This window comes from Zalophus californianus, chromosome 9 (genome assembly GCF_009762305.2).
Source record: "Zalophus californianus isolate mZalCal1 chromosome 9, mZalCal1.pri.v2, whole genome shotgun sequence".
NCBI lineage: Eukaryota > Metazoa > Chordata > Mammalia > Carnivora > Otariidae > Zalophus > Zalophus californianus.
Window position 1 is genome coordinate 22,890,902 of NC_045603.1, and position 19,828 is coordinate 22,910,729.

Genomic DNA, 19,828 nt, shown 5'->3' on the forward strand with positions numbered 1-19,828 from the left:
TCATTCTCTCTCTCTCAAATAAATAAATAAAATCTTTAAAAAAAAAGAAAAAAAAGAAAAAAGAAAATACCTACTTCATAGGATTATCACAAGGATTAAGTAAGTCAATACATGTCAAGGGTATAAAGCAGTATCTAGCACATGGGAAGCGTGCAATAAGCATGGTTAAGTCTTTGGTGCTACGTGCTTTCTAATTAATTATAGGATATATATTACTTTAAGAATCACTAATTTAAATAAACTCACCTGTGGGGAACACATGAATGATGGAGAGAAAAGCACTTTCATCTTATGAACACAGCTCCACGATAATATACCTTGGCAACATCTTTGCTTAATCTCAAAGCAAGACTAATTAACAATGAGTGTCAGAGATAAATACTAAGTACAAATGGGAGAAAAAAGGGAAAGGGAGCCTGAAAAAAGTATATTGTACTATATTACTGTATTGTAGAGTGGGAGAGGTGCCTTTGAAAGCTTCCCTCTAAGATTGTGAGTATAATGGCCATACACTGCTTATCCATGAACAAATAAGGAGCTAATCATGAAATGATTAGAAGCAAAACATAAAAGAGTAGACTGAAATGAGAATTAAAACTCATCTATCCATAAAAATCACCTAAGGAACGTTATCAGGTATCTTATAGTTTGTGCTATCTGAAAAGCATTTATTACAATGACAAAACTAGAGGTTAATTACATTTTTATTATTGAATTATATTGTAAAGTCTACATCTACAATTTAATCAGGAAGAAATGCTTTGCATTTACATCAAGGACACATTTATTCTAGTGGAATAAAACAGACACAGACAAAAGACCAAGTACACATTAAAAGAAAAAAAAAAAGACTACATGTTTTACCTGGTCCTTCTTTTACTATCTTGGACCATACCTTTCTATTAGAAAAATTGATCTTACATACATATAAGTTCAATTTATTTTCCCATATTTTTAAACATTAAATGCAGCTTCTCACAATTTCTAATCTAAAAGAAAAGACGGAAAACTATATAGGAAGCAAAGTTTAGAAACAAGGAAAAAGTAGACTGCTATTACTGTACTGCAGAAAAGAGTAAAACGTGCCCCCTCTGTGGCTCATCTCAAAGAAACACTTTTACTCAGAGAGGCAAGCATTTCTGATCTAGGAGTAAGTTTCCCACTCCCCCATGGGACCAGACCTACAAAAGTTTCTGATCAATTGCAAAGTAAGTGAAAAATGTCTACAAAATATTTCAAAGCTAAACATCAGAATACAGCTAATGAAATCAAAATTGTGTGCTGGTCTAAATATACATATTAAGCTTTTTGCTTTTTAAAAAGTATCTTTTTATTTCAGATGGTATTTAAAATAACTTATATTTTTAGTGTGCTTTATGGTCAATGGACTGTAAAGTTGAAATTCAAATGAATAAGTTTAAATTTGTTTTACTTGATTCTACAAAACTTCAATTACCTACTACTTTACTTAACCAAGTTATACATGAGGTAAGTTTTAGCTAAAAAATAAGATAAATCAACCACAAAGATAAGTTAACCATTTCAAGAGTATACAAAAATCATAATGCCCACTCCATATTCAGAGTTTATAAATTTATGTATTAACTACTTTGTATCTAAGAAAAGTTTACTATGTAGTTTTAAAGTAAACACTTTTTGTACTTTTAATCAAATTCTGTTGGAAAATGTAGGGCAAAAAAAACCTGGCAAATTTTGTTTTTGGTAACAGAAGACAATGCAAAAATGAATCCAAATGGAACCTCAGACCAGTGGTTAAAGTTTCTAACTTCTAAACAGACACACACTTATTTATCTAAAAAATATTTTGGTAGCAAATTGGATTGACAGAATAAGTGTTTTGCTGTAAATAAAAAGTACAAGTTTCCAATTACAGCCTTATAGCTAGCTAAACAGTTTCTAAAAACATGTACAGCCAGCTAACAATTCTCTAAAACATGTATATGCTGCACTAAGGATCCCTGCTAAAATATCAACAGCATTTAAATGGGTCTTACTGAAGTAGGACATTCATGATACTGGAAATCTTTTAAAAAGTGAGTACAATAGGACTACAATAATATTACTATTAATAAAAGTTACAGAAGAGATTATTGCTGTATGTTCCTCCATAAACACATCAAACCTGTGGCAGTTACAAAAAGTACAACTCAAGTTACCCTTTTTCTTACCAAATTTCATGTTTCACATATCTCTATAAGTTTTTATACAGCAGAGAATAATTCTTAAAATCTTTTCTGTAAGAATTCAAAGTATTTAATGTGTAGCTTCACATTATACTACCATGTTTTGCCCTTCTTGTTTCCCAAATACACAAAAACAATATACATTTTTCTCAAAAGTGAAATAAGATGTCCACATTAAAAAAATAAAGCCTACAAAAAAGTTCCAGAGCTAAAAAAGATTATTCATATGGCACGAAGTGATCTCCTACTAGTCCAAAGTCCAAAACATTTAAATGAAGTCCATTTATATATCCTGTTTGCTTTTCAATGGAATATTACATTTATTGAGGTGAAATCACATTATTTTTAGTTCTCAAGTCAAGTGTACACAAATGTTTATACAGTTATTAGAAAAAATAGGAGACCAAATTGAGTGTGCCAAAAGAGATATCATTCAGATGGATTTTTCAGAGTCATTAGAAAAAAACTGAGTGAATGGATTTCCTTGGTTGGTTTCCATAGCTTGATAGACCAAAAACAAAAAAATGGCCACAACAACAAACAGCAAAATTTTTATCCACGTGGGAATAGAGCGTCCCTTTTTTGTCTTTTCTGACTTGACATCTGCCAAGGGAACATACTTAGGAATGTATTTAGATGAAAAAGATTCCTCCATCCTGAAATCACTGAGTTCTAATGGCCGGCCTGCAGCCCCTTTGATTGGTCTGCGGCAACTAGCACTGTTGGGAGTGAAAACAGGAAGAAAAAAATAAATTTAGATAAAAGTCATGATTTCGATATATAGAATATAAAATGTCATTACCACTCTTAATTTCAAACACACTCCTTGAGATAACAGAAAATTGTCACATGTAAATAGCCTATTTAAAATCTCTATACATTTTTCATTTAAAATGTTGGATGCTCATTCTATTAGAAAATAATATTCAGAACACTGATAAATATTCACTAAACTTGTCTTCTTTTCAGGGCCCGTATATTTAGGAGATAAGAGGAAAAAAATAAGGTAGTTTGGTTGTGATTCTTTCAGTCAGGAAACAATTCAGCTCTTATCTAAACAGTCCTTTTGATTAGAAAAGGGAAACCTTCAGGGAAAACAAGTATTTCCTTCTTACTATGTTTTTGTTTAGAGAGAAGAATTAGATGGTAAGCAAATACTTCAGCTTATCATATTGAATCTGACTCAACTTTTAAGAATATGAACTAGTGACTTAGAAGAATTAAAACTGCTCTCAAAAGAACAGTTTAATTCTGAGAGCACAGGTACAATAAACCGTGTGAAGAATTAAGTTAAAATGCCTATATATGCATATTAAATAATCATGTTGTACATCCTAAATATATACAATTTTTATGTGTCAATTACACCTTAATAAAAGTGGGAATAAGTAAATAAATAAAAACACACTAGTAGAATACACTAATTCTTGTTTTAATGTATCTGAATACCTAATTCCTGTTGGTGTAGATGCTTCAAAGGGAAACATTTCCTTAAGAATATCCCTTTCTATTCTTCTTTCCTCTGTTTTTTCTCCCACCTAATAAGAAACAAACAACCACAAATTAACATTTAGTATAAATGTGTAATTAAAACATAATTTGTTTTATTTTTATTTTTTTTAAAAAAAGCTTTCAGAGAACAGAATGCATTCAAATCTGCCCCAGCTTTTACCACTGACCTTCCTGAATTCATTACCTAAGTATCCATATACTTCCAAAACTCTCTTCAAATTTCTTCAATATGGAGATATGTTAATGTGGTAATGGGGGATTGCCACACATTCAAGCAAGTTAAAAAAAAAAACCCCACAAAACTAAAATTCCGCACAGCTAATATGGCAGTATTAAGTTCCCCCACTGGATTTTCCCATGCTTTTCATTAATATTAAGAGTACACTGTTTCTTCTGTTGAGAATTTTGTGATAAAATAAATTATGAAATGTGGAAGATATCAAATTTACATGGATTTTTAACAAATTTTAGTGTATCTTTTAACTACAGAGAGTCAATTCAATCTTCCTAACTTAAAAAAACCATAAAATGATTTTTTAAACAACCTGATTGTTTTGCTGTTTATTGTTATGCCCAGATCAAAACCACCTTTGGTGAAAATTCATTAAATGTATCATGCAGTTAGTACTTTAAAGCTTAATTATACAGGAGTTAATCAATTCAAGCATCATACAAAGTCCCATTAAAGTCCCATTATTTGACCTTTCGGTGAAAGACTTCCCAACAGCCCAATAACACTTTCAACCCACATCAGTAAGAGAACATATTAGAAGCAGCACACAAATGAATACTCCCTTGAAAAGTGGAACTTAAGAGGCACACAGTAGCAAGCAGATAGTATTAGCATATCATACTATATTACTTTTGATTGTCACTAATAAAAGCATGTCTTTAAAATGATACACACACACACACACACACACACACCCCACCCAGTTAAGAAAGTTCTGCTCCCTCCCACTGCAAAAAACAAATATAAAAAATTTCCTCTTTAAAAGATCAATGATAGCATCGATCTAAATTTTATGCATTTACTTCAGCTCTTGTCAATGGTTTCTTTGGTGTTCTTCTGGGTATGTCTGAGAATTCAGTGATTGGCAGAATAGGAGCTGCATGCTTGAAATTTCCAGTCACCCTATTGACAACCTGCCAAGATTCAAATTATTCAGACTCAGAATTATCCAAACATAGCAAAGACATGTAAAAAGAAAAAAAGATACTCTATTTCTGTAATATTTGAAAACTTCCCTTAATAAAAATTTAGGCAAAAGAACCTAGCAAGGAACATATTCAGTGCTTCTCACGTGAAGCCTTAGCACTCTAAATATTTTAGCAAAAAAGTTTCCTTATAATACTTAGAGGTAGGATTCTTGTACAAATTTATATATATATATATATATATATATATATAAAACTTGGCTATACTGAAAAATTCTAAAATTCAGGATTATATGGGGAAATGAGTTTAAAATATAATTGTTTAAAACACAAGTTTGAGATTTGCCAAAATTTACCACCTCCCCAATTCTAATTAAAGGGTAATTTACAAAGAATACCACTTGTATAGTTTATGAAACATATTTACTAAGGTTTCGTTGCTTGAAGCCATTATAGTTTCAGCTATGGGAGTACTCTCTGAAATTATTGCACCATCTATACGAAAATGTTCTGAAGTTTCCACCTGTTAGTTTGAAAACAAAACAAAAACAATAAATATAAAATAATCACTAAAACCCTACCAATCTGAAAACCCAATTCTAAGCAATAAGCCTTGCATCACCCTTTTCCTTGGAGTTCTTCTTGACCCTCTTGTGGATTCCCTAGTTAATGCCTGCAGAGGTCCGCCTTTTGAAGATCCACTTGTCCATTCAGTCTCAGTTATTCCAGCTTGAGAATAGCTCTATTCAAGCATCGACACATTAAAAAAGTCATATTCTAACATCAAACACCTTAATGATGGCCATTAGCTAGCACACTGAGAAGTCATGAAAAATCTCCAAATGCCAGCATTTGCAAACAATGCCATGCCCTCAAAGTATTTCTAAATGTATTGACTGAACCAATATGCAGGCATTGGAAAACGCTTAAACTATAGTAGAATACACAGGAGCTCACAAATTGTAATAAAAGCAAGAAGAAAAAAGCACGTAATTTATCACCAGCTCCTTCTGTGACTTGCTGTTTGCTATTTGGCTCTCGTATCACAACTGCATCTCTTTGGCTTTCTAAACAAAAAGCAGGCTGATCATGACTTATAAAAAAGTCATTTATTATAACAAGGCAGTTTCCTTTAAAAACAAAATAAAATTTTGTAATTGTTAGCACAAATTAAATGTTATCTTTTTCAAGTAGTTAGGATTATGTAAATAGGTTCAGTTTAAATTATAATCTACACACAGCTATCTGAACTTAAAAGTTCCCAGGTGTCAAACTTTTTCTTAGAAACAGATATTAACATTGAGCAACAAAAACCTGGTGGTCACCTCTTTCACAAACTGGCAAGCCTATAACGTCAATGCCAAACCCAATGCTTACCCACTCCTCACTAAAGAAAGATACCAATAGTGATGGGTCACTGGTATGTTCCAGATTCCTATCTCCCTGAAAAGGCAACCAATTTTTCATTTCAAAAATAATTCAGTAGTCCTTACATAATAGTTTGAAAACCACTAGACTTGTACTTCTCAAACTACAATATGCATATCAATCACCTGGAGCTTTTGTTAAAGTGCAGATTATGATTCAGCAGCTCTTGGGTAGGGCCTGAGATTCTGCATTCCAAGAAGCAAGTTATTCAACTCTGAAGCTATTACCAGATAAATTAACCAGAGAACATCCACCAGTGATTAGTATTATACTAGAGTGTGCTTATACTGTCACTTCTGCTTTCAAGCTAATAATTTATCTAAATAACTGATGCTTTTGTATTCAAGTGAGTGCCTATTAATTTTAAAGACAGATGTATTTTACTCTTATCCTGGGACAAGAGTGCTTATCCAATAAGAATGCTTATTTCACTGGAAACATTACTCCAGAATCCCACAAGGTACAAACATATTCTCATAGCTAATTTCGCATCTATCTATATTTGGGACTAACATTATAAGAGTTTCTCTTTAACTTGCAAATGGAAACTCTGGGTTCCTTTTCCTGCTATCAATTAGGAAATATTTGCTGAATGCAAATTTAATGTCAGTCAAATCTGTTAAGTTACATACAAATATGATAAATGCTCATTAATAGTTAAATTCCTGATTGTTTGAATAGAAAGGAACAATAGTTTTAACCTGAGGTTCTCAATCCTGGCAGCACAATATCAACTGGGGTGCTTCTGAGACATATCAAATGCCCCCAACCCTACCTTGGTCCAATTAAGTCAGAATCTCTTCTAGAAGGGCCTTGGGCATAGTTAATTTTTACAACTCCTGAGGGGATTCTGATGTGCAGCCAGCGTTGAGAACACATGCTTTAAGATATTGTAACTGAACTGTGATGCATCTCAAAGTCAAGTATTTTCTTATAATTACTTTCAATTCTGCTTCCTCTTTCATAGTCAATTGTTGCTCAGTGCCAGTAAAATTAATTAGAAGCAGTATTTTAAAAATATGCTGGTTTGACAGTCTATTTGGTATAATCAGCATATACTAAGTATTTTAAAACTCTTCAAAGAATTAAAAACTTCATTTCTTTTTTTTAGAAGATTTTATTTGAGTGCACGAGCGTGCATGCACAAGTGGGGGGAGGGGCAGAGGGAGAGGTAGATGCAGACTCCCCGCTGAGGAAGACCCTGGTATCATGACCTGAGCTGAAGACAGTCGCCCAACCAACTGAGCCACCCAGGTGACCCTAAAACACTACATCTTTTTTTTTTTTTTAAGATTTTATTTATTTGAGAGAACGACAGCAAGAGACAGAGCACAAGTAGGGGGAGTGGCAGAGGGAGAGGGAGGGGGAAGCAGGCTCCCCACTAAGAAGGGAGCCCAATAAGGGGCTTGATCCCAGGACCCTGGGATCATGACCAGAGCTGAAGGCAGATGCTTAACCAGCTGAGCCACGCAGGCACCCCTATATTTCTTGAAAGGGCTAATAAAACTGATAAAATATAAAGACCAGATATTTTATCTTTGTCCATGAAGGTGGGGGTGAGGGGAAATATCGCTCTTCCTTATCTACCAAATTCCAGGATTTTCCATGTTATATTTTGAACTGAAATAATCTCTTCATCAAAAATTTTACCAACATCTACTGAAACTATTATAGTTAATAAAAAAAAATAACGTTTACATTTCTATTAGTCATCGTTGACATTAAGGTCAAGTTCCATTTAAAGATTCTTTTATTTTTTTCTACAGAAGGAAACACAAGAAACACATTGGTTGCCTGTGAGAACAGCTGGGAAGGGGCGGGAAAGAAACTTTTCACTATAAATCATTTATACTTCCTTTTGTCCAGGTTTATTAAATTCTTTGGTTGAGGGCTGTCAACTAGTTTTATTAGTTCTTTCACTATTATTATCTAATTCAGAATTCATCACCTTCACAGAAAATTGACAACTCTTCACACACCAGAAAAGATATTCTGAAGTTTTTCTACCAGAGTCCACTATAAACAAGTGAAAATTAATGACTGAAAAGAAATTCACGGCTATGTAAAATTAGTAGTTAATGTGATTGCTATATACTCTTTGTCCAAATACTAATTGCAGTGTCATCTACTTTCAACAAGATGTTCTGCAGCAGCTCCTCTTAATTTATCAGGAAGCCAACAGGAGAAAGAAACAGAAACCCTCTCACGTTGCCTTTCAATAAGCTATCAGGCAAAAAAGACAGCAGGCAGTTAAGGCACAAGAGATTGCAGGAGCTGGGCTATTAAAGGAGGCTATAGATCTCTCAGTAAAAATACAAGCTCTAAACAAAGTTTACATAAATCTAAGTTATAAAAAGAAATAGTATAATTAAAAGCCACTTTACTCTGAAGAACTACCAATTTAGTAATCTGGTTAACTCATATTAACTTTTTCAAAACAGTGTCCCATCCCTCCATTAGAGAAAGGTACTCTCATACATTGCTGGTGGGAATGCAAAATGCTTCAGCTCTTATGCAGGGGATTTGATAACATCTAGCAAAATTACCCAGTAATTTCAATTCTAGATTTCCCCAAGATAAATCGGCTAAAATATGAAATGATACATGTAAAAGGCTGTTCATCAGTTCATCTTTGCATTACCTAAACAGTATAACTGAAAATAATCCAAATATCCACCAAAGGAAAGTGGCTGAATAAAATACAGTACATCCATAAAATGCAATGACATGCAGTGGTACAGAGCAATGAGGAAGATGGCTAGACTGTGTTCTGATTTGGAGTGACCTCCGTGTTTAGATTACCAGAAAGGTAGAAATGTGCAAGTTTACTGCCTTTTATGTAAGGAGGGAAGTAAAAATAAGTGTATAAATCTATGTATTTACTTATTGTTTTCAAAAAGAAAATATTAACCCAAACTTAATAGAAACAGTTACCTATAAATGGAAGGAACAAAGATAAAAGCCAGATTTCAGATTCCATCTTATTTTGCCTAAAGAAAACTATATATTCTCAATAATTAAAAAATAGGAAAGAAAAAAAATTCATTCAAGTAATTTTATGCACAGTATTTTGATTTTATGCTCAAAAGACAAGAAAAACTGCAAAAAACCCCAAAACTGCCATTTAGCAGCATTATGATCAGGAATACTGTATTTAGAAACATCTATATAGTGATAACTACATAAATCACATTTTAAGAACCAAGATACTCAGCATAAGAGATATAGGGAGAACACCCAGAAGTTAGATAGCTTGCATTCATAATTTTGATGAACTCATGATTTATTTTCTCTTTCTAAAAAATAAGTACTCCTAGCTCTACCTAGTAAAAAGCCTAGAAGCAATGGCAACCCAGCAGAAATAAACAATCTAGCACCCCAAATATTTTCAATGGAAAGGATTAGGGTTCTTTGGAAAAATGGCTGATTTGGTAAAAGGCAGGCAATATACACGAGCCTGGGACATCTTACTGTGGCAGAAAACAAGAAACTATCAAAGACAAACAGGGTCAATAAAACGACACAGGAACTGACACAGAATGACACAGGAACCCAATGGCTAAAGATGGCACAATTTGAACATGGAAAAAGAATGATGAGTGTAACTGATCATAAATGAAATGTGTAAAAACCATTACTAGTTAAAAAAAATTTTATTGATCACCTTTCAAAATGACTAGGCTTTAATTTGAAAGTTGGCAAATTATGCTGGCTCTCCTGTGTGAATTTTATTTGAAGATAACTATGCAGATCATGAGGGAAAAGTTACTTAAGAGAATGAGAAAAATCACTACCTTACAACCTCAAACAAAATAGTGGATCTAGGCAATAATCATAAATGGCAGTTGTAACCATTAAATGAAAAGGGTGATGTGGAATTAGCATCATTTGCCTCCTGAAATGATGCAATATGAAAACCAGAACACCATTTATGAAGTATTCGTGTCAAAGAAACTGAACCTGAATCTAACCAATCCTCTAAATCTATGCTGTTCAATATGGTAACTGTTAGCCACATGTGGCTATTTAAATTTAACATTAAAATTTTAGTTTCTCTACCACACAAACCACATTCCAAGTATTCAATAGCCACATGTGGCTAATGGCTACCACAATGGACAGAAGGTATAAAAAACATTTCCATCATCACAGAAAGGTCTACTACCCAGTTCTACTACAGGTCTAACTCCAGTCTACAGAAAGTACAGAGTTACATAATAAGAGATTAAATGACACTTGTAGAAGCAATCTGCCAAATCCAGAGTTTGGGAAATTCTGGAGAGAACTGACTTGGTTTCTTCACCAAATTAATGGAGGGGAAACTTACAGTGGAGATAGTTATAGGCTTATGAGATAAAAACAAAACAAAACAAAATACCAAATGGTATGTGTAGCTTGCTTGGATCCTGATTTGAGTAATTTAATCATAAAAGAGGTATTTCTGAAACTGGAGAAATTTAAACAGATTAGACATGAAAGAATTATTAATTTTATTAGGTGTGATAGTAGCACTGTTATTATGTATGTATATATGAAATAGCTCCTATCTTTTAGAGATATATACTGAAATACTGACACTTTAATGTGTGAAATGATGTCAGAGATTCGCTTTAAAATATTCCAGCAAAAAGCAAAATAACAAAACCAAAAGGAATTTAAAAAGCTGGAGGGTACAGGTGAAGATGAAACAAAACTAGTAAAATGTTTAAAACTTGTGAGGCTCTGTGACTAAAGGGTCATTAAACTCTTCCCTCCCATTTTCTTGATGTTTTAAATTTTGTATAAGCCATTGTCATCTCCTAAATCTACTATTTACCCTGTCCCTCAGTTTGGATTCCCCAACTCAATTAAACCATCTTTAATACCATCCTTCATCCCGGCTTTTAACCCATCATCTGACCAGTCCAGCATTCCTGATGGCACTATACCATCCTGCCTTCATACTGTAGACTAAAATTCTCTATACTTGTCTATTTCATTGTCTTTCACCAGATTTTCCTAGTTTCTCTTGCTCTATTATTTCCTTATTCTTCAGCATGACCCTGTAGCTCTTCCCTAGTAATACGAGATAAAAGGGCAATAATATCTTTATTCCAGTATTTGGTTCTATATTAAACAAAATCTTTCACTGAGTGCTCTATACATTCTCCATAATCACCAAGTTCATTTCTAACAAGTAATTCTGAAATTCAACTTATCAAGTACATCAAACCAAGACAGACATGGCTTAAGAAATCAAGAACTTCTCTGAGGATGTGTGACTTTAAAATGACAAAGAGAAGATGGAAAAGATAAATAACCAACTAGACAAATCTTTCCAGCTAGACAAAATAAGGGTAAGGAAAACGACTCCAGGGATAACTATCTTGTAAAGGTCAGCCAAATCAATGCTAGATTAGTCAATAATTTGTTCTCTGTAAATTAGTTCATTTATACCTGTGCTTATTAGTTCTCCCTTAGTTTCCTACATTTTCCTTTTGAAAAATTGTATACTGCCTCACCTACAATGAAAAAGATAAAATTTTCACCTCAGATAAGTGAAGTGCGGTCTTAGGAACAGACTAGCTTCGGAGTTGAGGGAAAAGTCACAGAAGACAAGCAAAAGTAAAAGCAAAGTTAGAAATCTAGACAAAGTTAATAAGTATAAAATCCTTCCCGTCCTTTAAAAAAAATTATGCTTAGGTAGGCATTTATTTCCATCTTTAAAAATATTTCCCTTAAAAGGCAGTATGACTGACTGAACCATGCTCTGCACAGAATCAAACACAAATGAGACATTCATTAAACACTTGCTTTTGCATAAGCACAGGCTATACTACTGACAAAAAACATGAAGTTTAGATTTCTAATGCCATTTAATGAACAGTGGAATGAACACTTCATTGAGTACACTGGAATTTAACCAAAGGCTAGGACACAAGCAAATTAGTGTTGTCAGATTACTTATACCTGAACACAGTGATCATAAAACTAAAGATACCTGATTGTGTTCAACTCTTCTTTGCTTGAGTGTTACTGGAGTCTTTGCTCTGCCCTTTAGTGGTTCTCTCTTCTCAAGCTTGAGCTCTATTTTAGAGTCTGGAAATAACATCGGAGAAACATTACTCTCTGAAATACATAATAAACTATAATGTCATCCTAACATTACTCTGGAACCTTGGTTTTAGACACATTCTTATGTAAAACAAGTTTGCCTATTGGTTATTACCTCAACAGACCATGACTGTTCAACTGCAATTTCTGTCTTTAAAAACTTTACTTTCCCATTCTCATTTTATTCCATTTTTATCTCTCCAACTCCTTTGTCTGATCACTGCTTCTTCCTATTTATTCTTTCCTTTTTCTGGAACTACCTAAAACATAAAGTGAATTCAAACTGCCCGTGGAGGCTTTTCACAAAAACTACTTGAATGTGGGGAAAGGATATTGAAACACATAGTTGTTAATATTCTTTTGTCCATACAGTGCATTACTACTATATCAACAAAGGTTAGTCATTAAAATTTGAAATATGGAAGAAAGAAAGCTATAAGGCATTTTAAGACTGAAAACACCTGTATGGTATCAAGCCTCTAATAACAAGTAAGTGCAGTAATGTTACTACTTTAGTACAATTTAAAAGTCCTCAATTCTGTTTTAATGTGATTATAAAAAAAACCTGGGTATAACTGAGGAGGTGAGGAAGAATCCTGTTTACAGAAAATAACACTCACAGGTCATTTCTCGAGTTCCTCCTCTCCATAATAAAAATAACATTTCTTTAAAGAGAAGCTAGTGCATATATATTAATTAGCATATCACCATGATGCCAAACAACTCAAATATATCTCTTTATAGTCTTCAATATTCCACTCTCCTAGCCTTGATTTTTATCACCATTTGAAGAGCTAGTTTTTAATCTCTACATCCAACATGGGGCTTGAACTCATGACCCCAAGAATCACATGCTCTACCAACTGAGCCAGGCAGGTGCCCCTGAAGAGCTAGATTTTCAAAGACTTGTTTAAAGTTTTAGTTAACTCCCACATTTTTGCGGCCATTAATCATAGGATAGCAAAATTAGTGTCTGTTGTGACTACTAAAACTTGTTTATTACCAAAAATTTAAGTTAGATTACTTTCCTACCAGAGATAGAAATGGAGTCAATTCTTAAAAAGCTTAGTTTTTCATGAACTTGATGCACTGGTGCTAAAAAGTAGTCAGGACAGTTAGGTTTTGCTAACTATCTAGTCTAGTACTAGTCAGTCCTGAGTCTACTTGCAATTTTCCCCCAAACAGTGATTTTTACCATGTTAGTTCAAATAGTTCAATTTTACTTAGGATTAAGGCATCAACCCCACCCCCACCTCCCCAAATGTCTATTAATGGATGGATATTGATATATTTATATATTAAGGGACAACCCTTAGCATTATAAACCTTATGTTTTATTAACACAAAATCTAAGAATGAGAAATCACAAAGTAAAGAACCCAGTAGTAATTGAGCAGAAATTGATTAAAGTATCTGGTTATAGATTAATTCCTCTCAAATTTAAATTCGAACAGCTAAAAACCTGGTCTTTAATAGAAGAAAAACCACACAACGATAAATAGAGTATTTTCAACTATACCATTGGAATCTCAAGCAAGTTTCACTGAAGAAACAGAAAAGGAATGTTCATGCACAAATACCTAACTTGTTGCAACTCCAAGAATAAAACACACATACAACAGGTTTCTGGAGACCACACAAAACTGTTCAAATTACAACTTTATTGAATTTGCAGAAGCATTCTACAGTAATACATTTAAAAAAAAGTCACATAGCACTTAGTAGGTACATGTATACATGTACATTCCAGAAGACAAATAACAAATAAAATTACTCCCAGGAACCTGCAAAGATGGACATGTATACTAAGAATATGATAATGGCCAGGAGGACCAAAGGGACTGTATTTTGCTGATACTTAATACTACTATTTTCCATAAAAATACAAAGAAACTTGATTATTAAATGCCTCTACAGTTAGACTCATCTTACAATCATAGAAATGAAAACACAGAATATACTGCTTTATACAAAAGAATATAATATGATTTCTTATGAATTTTTAAAAACCTAATAAATTTGCTTTTTAGAATTTAGGTTAAACCTAATCATCCATGAACCACAACATAACTTGAAAGTATTAAAAAAAAAAAAGCCCCACTTTTCCAGTGTCTAGTTCATCTGACAAACTACAGTGATGAGAATGCGCTATTCCAGAATTATATGGTTTAGAGAAGTATTTTGTAAGGTGTGGTCCAGGAACTGTTGCTACCAGTCCTTGAAGAAATGAGACACTTGTACCAGAATGTAAACTGGCACATTGTTTTATCAATAAAATTTTGCCACAAAAATAAACACTGTCATTGATCTAAAAAGTGTCTCTAGATCCAAATTCTGGTGCATACTTATCTGTGGATCAATAACTGTCTGTAGACTGGCACTTTGAATTTCATTGATCTAGATTATGAAGGAATACAGAAATAAAAAACAAACAAAAGAAAAGAAAAAAAAAAGTAGACAAATTCCAGAAAGTGAAAAGATATTTAGTAAAACTTAAATCAGTGAAGACTCCACTTACATTCTAGTTATTAGCATTTTCTTAGTTTTGGAGAATTGTAAAATCTTAATAGGAGAGAATGAACTGTATGGGGCAAAAATGTGACCTACAAATCTTTAAATTGTTTGTATCAGGCTTTTTCTATCTGTGCAACTGAAAAAATAAAAAAAGGTAGTTCTATGTAAGCAAATACTTTTATATTGTAATTTGATGGGTAGAAGCTTGACTTTGAAAACAGCCCAACCTGGAGACTAAAAAAAAGATTTTCAAAGAAAATTTTGGCATAAAAGCATTTGAAGTTCTTAGGGAAGCTGCTAAGTTCCCCGTATCAAAGATCAAATAGGTATCTTTATTCTTAACGTTATTAGCGTTTATTTCCACGCTTTTTAGTTACTTTGTGTACTTCTCCTCCAAATAATGTTCCACCTTTAAAGGGCGTAACCACCAGCTTATTCTTTGAAGCTGGATTAATTTTACAGTCCTTTAGCCAGAGATAGCGGCGACCTAAAGTGGAAGATCCCATGCTATGGGCAGCCATCTTTACTTCATCAAATGCAGCTTCACAAAGAAATGAGGCTGCATCATATGTTTTGCTCAGAATCCCAAGTGCCTGGTGCATATGACTAGGATCTGAGCTAAGAATTTGTGCAGCCTGACTAATGTCTGCCTGCAGAGCCCTGACTACAAAGGCAGTATGAGTTGCAATCTGCAATGCTGATGCTGCAGCTTCGTATGTTCTACAAAGTACTAAGTCTAACTGTTTATCACAGGACTCCGTGGAAGCTGCCTGAATACCTACTGGTGGAGTGGCTTCAGAAATAAACTCCAGTATTTCATCATCTACTTTCGGAACTGATAACATCTGTGTTGCCTCTCTGGAGGAAATTGGATACTTGCATGCCAACGAAGGCAGTTGCCTGTCAATTTGCTGCCACTCCTCTTCAATTACCTTTAAAATAGATTCATGGAAGGGAAAAGATAGTTCTGGGGCATCTATTCTCTCATGTTGTGATGGGTTAGACATTTCTATGCCTAAGGTAGTGAGTGAGTGAGAGACAACAGTTTTGGCAAAAGATGACATCAGTTCAGATCCAGGTGTATTTTGAAATGTCACAAAGGAACCTGAATCCTTTTCCTCTACTGTCTTTTCACTGGGCCTAGGGAATTTTCGTGGAGGAGACAGGGATTCAGTGTCTTGATAATCAGATCGATCAATTCTCTTCCATCTGTTTTCTATATCCAGTGGGGGTGTAGAGTTTGAAGTCCCAGGCAAACTACCTACCCCACCCTGGACCAACAAAGAATTGACATAATCTCTGATTGCCTGAGCAAGTGGTGGAGAAATTACTTGTGATCTCTCAGACTCTTCTAGTGCTTTCCTTTCACTGGAGAGAACTGACTGATCTGAAACACGGGACCTCTCAGTACACAATGGTTGAATTCCACTTTTCTCTCCACGATAAATATTTTCTACTGTATCTTTATAGCAAGTAGTGGTGGTTTCTTTAATCAGTGAAGGAGAAGCTGCAGCAGAGACCAACATGGCAGCGAGTTCATGCTGAGAAGATGCCGAAGAACTTTTCTCTACACATCTATCATGGCTAGACTTGGAGGAAGTAAACAAATTCCCTCCAGAGGCTAACTTCTGCAACTGTTCCCTGCCAGGCAAGGTTGTGGCAATAAGAGGTTCCCTAGGTGGGTCTCCCTTAGAAGTATGAACTTTCTTAGCTGCCTGTAGTTCAGTCCTGCCCAAAGGAGGACGGGTGGAGATTTCAGGAAAAGAAACACCCTGAAAAAATCCACCAGAGGGAGTAGTTGGAAGTTCAGAAAAAGGAACAAAATCCCTAGTGGACTTCACTTTCTTGTGTTCTTTCTTCTTTCCTGTAGAGGCAAAAGAGGCAGGAAGTTTAAGCATTACTTGTGTTTAAGTTGATTTTATTCTTTGCCTCCTTGCTAACATAGTGCTGTTGAAGGAAAAGACTATATTTCATATTCTGAACAACCAATTCGACACACTGTGCCCTGGCAGGCAGTGCTTATGAAGATATAAGCAATTTGGGTCAAATTAAATAATCATGAAACTGACAAGTCATATGCATTAAAACTTTATAAATATCAAGTTGTTCTTATTACAGAAAGGTCATTAAATTCACGTACTAGTTTCAAAAAATACTTAAATATTATGGTCAAATTTTCTTAAAATAGTCTACTAAAAATGTCAAAATATTTGCTTCATAGCTGCCTTGAAATCACATCACCTACCAAAACTATAAATTTAAATAGAAATAGAAAACAGAGAATATATGCCATATTATAAATACTACTACTATATATTAATTATAATAAACTGGACACATGTAATCTATCAGTAGGATAAGGTCTCAAAAGGATAACAGAATAAAGAAAAGCAAGTGATAAGATTTGGCATGATATTTATATAGTTTTTTTAAAGTTCAAAATAATGTTATGTTTTAGATGCATATGAAAAAGTATTTGAGGCGCCTGGGTGGCTCAGTCAGTTTGTCCGACTCTTGATCTCAGCTCAGGTGTTGATCTCAGGGTCATGAATTCAAGCCCACACACACACAAAAAATGTATTTAAAAATGGATTGGAAAGATTAGCACCAAATTAATGATGGTGGTTGCTTCTGTGTTAATAATACTTGGAAAGGGTAAGTGGGGAAACTTCATGTTTATTTTTAATATTTTATTCTTTTAGAAAAATGAAATTTGAAGCAAAAAAGATAAAGGTACCTGGTAATTTTAGGTGACCAAAAAAAAAAAAAATCAGACATTTGTATATTTCTGTTTCTTAGAATTCTCAACAAAAGGTATTTAAATCAAATTACTTGGAGGATTACTGATGATATGAACAAAAATTACATATAACTTGGTAATATTTAAAATTTTATCTTCTTCATGGTTACTGTATCTTATGAGTCTGAAAAAAATTACATATATTTGACTAACATCATTTAAAATTTTACCTTCCTCGTTGTCACTGTATCTGTCAGAGTCATTACTTCCATTCTGTCTTGTATTTTCTGCTGATGAAGAAATTGTTGGCAGGGGAGTAGATGATCTTGACTCTGCTCCCTGTTCCCTCAGTTTCAACAGTTTTTTCTCATACAGCTTCCTGGTTGTTCCTGTATTAAGGCAGAACTTGCTTTAGCATTTGTATTGTCTTATTTAAGATCCTGATCATTGTCTTCAGCAACATTGAAATGTTACATTCACTCTTTCCTCTTCTACATTTAAGTGCTTTAAAAACTATATAAAAGATTCTTTTCTAAAACAGTTGTTTTTCTGAGATTTAAATACATGATTATAACAACGTTTCTTTTAGTAACCTGGCATACATAGTAGATTGATATAAATTTTACTACAGATCAGCTACTAAAGAGCCATGTATGACCAAGTATTTTTGACTGAAAAGTCTTGGACTGTATTTTTTCCCAGTACTATGTAATAGTATTTCCCTTGTAGAAAAAGTCATTTTTATAAACAGACTATATTCCTCTGAATACTATGATTAAAACCTCACAACTCTCAGAGTTTAATATGCCTAAAAAGAGCCACTCAGGTATGGGAAAAGTCATACAAATCATTTTTTTAGTTGATTTTCATATAACATTGTATAAATTTTGGGGGCACCTGGGTAGCTCAGTGGGTTGGGTGTCTGCCTCTGGCTTGGGTCATGATCCTGGGGGCCTGGGATTGAGCCCCACATCAGGCTCCCTGCTCAGTGGAGAGCCTGCTTCTCCCTCTCCCTGTACTACCTGCTCGTGCTCTCTCTCTCAAATAAATACAATCTTAAAAAAATAATCTGTATAAATTTAAGGTGTTAAATCACGTTTAGATAAAACTACTTTGTGATTAAAATGACCTTTTATGGAAAATGTGTGCCACAAGCAGAAATTACATACCAATTAGATAACAAAGTAAAATGGATTATAAACACATTTTTAACACATTTCAGCATGAATGACAATTTAAAGCCAAAAACAGCTTTTATTTTCAGGGTGGCTGGGTCGATCAGTTGGTTAGGCATCTGCCTTCGGCTCAGGTCATGATCCCAGGGTCCTGGGACTGAGCCCCGTATTGGGCTCCCTGCTTGGCGGGAGGCCTGCTTCTCCCTCTCTCACTCCCCCTGCTTGTGTTCCTTCTCTTGCTGTCTCTCTCTCTGTGTCAAACAAATAAGTAAAATCTTAAAAAAAAACAATAACACCAAAAATAGCTTTTATTTTCTATTTTAGACTAGCTGTATATCTCCCTGGTTTCTATAAGCTGAATAAAATAATAAATATACATTTTTTAGAAACAACACATCTCAAAATGTTATATAAGTAGTTGTAAGATGAACAGCTAGGGAGGGGGAAATGGAAGATGTTGGTCAAAGGGTACAAAATTTCTGCAAGATGAGTAAGTTCTGGAAATCTAACATATATAATGGCCTATAGTTAATATACTTGAAATTTGCAAAAGTAGACCTTAAGTGCTCTCTCATCACACATTCATACACAAAATAAAACTGTGAGGTGATGGATATATTAATTGGCTTGATCACAGTGATCAATTCACAATATATAATACAAAAACATCAAGTCATACACACTAAATATATGTAACTTGTCAATTATACCTCAAAAAAGCTGGGAAAAAATGAACTGCTGGTATGCCAACATGTAACTTAATATATATTAATATATAATATACATTTTTGCAGCATCTTCCTTTTGGAATTTTAAATGAAAAATTAGAAAGGGTATCAAATGTGTGTTGGTGTCCACAATAGCCAAACTGTGGAAAGAGCCAAGATGTCCAACAGATGAATGGATAAAGAAGATGTGGTATATATACACAATGGAATATTATGCAGCCATCAAAAGGAATGAGATCTTGCCATTTGCAATGACATGGATAGAACTGGAGGGTG

At 33.9% G+C, this 19,828-nt stretch overlaps 1 protein-coding gene across 5 annotated transcripts in view; it reads right to left on the reverse strand.

The window, feature by feature from the left end:
- Positions 1-686: 686 nt before the first annotated feature.
- Positions 687-19,828, reverse strand: part of TMPO (thymopoietin) — a 28,443-nt gene continuing 9,301 nt past the window's right edge. The window contains exons 3-9 of one of the 5 annotated variants that reach the window (XM_027592658.2): positions 17,880-18,038; positions 12,283-12,380; positions 5,497-5,616; positions 5,302-5,397; positions 4,752-4,862; positions 3,654-3,742; positions 687-2,923 (exon numbers count right to left, since the gene is read on the reverse strand). In XM_027592658.2, the coding sequence (XP_027448459.1) occupies positions 2,638-2,923; positions 3,654-3,742; positions 4,752-4,862; positions 5,302-5,397; positions 5,497-5,616; positions 12,283-12,380; positions 17,880-18,038 (959 nt within the window). In that variant the 3' untranslated portion in view covers positions 687-2,637. Of the gene's footprint in view, positions 2,924-3,653; positions 3,743-4,751; positions 4,863-5,301; positions 5,398-5,496; positions 5,617-12,282; positions 12,381-13,999; positions 16,774-17,879; positions 18,039-19,828 lie in introns of those variants that run through there. The other 4 variants (XM_027592660.2, XM_027592661.2, XM_027592662.2 and 1 more) reach the window with 4 other exon arrangements.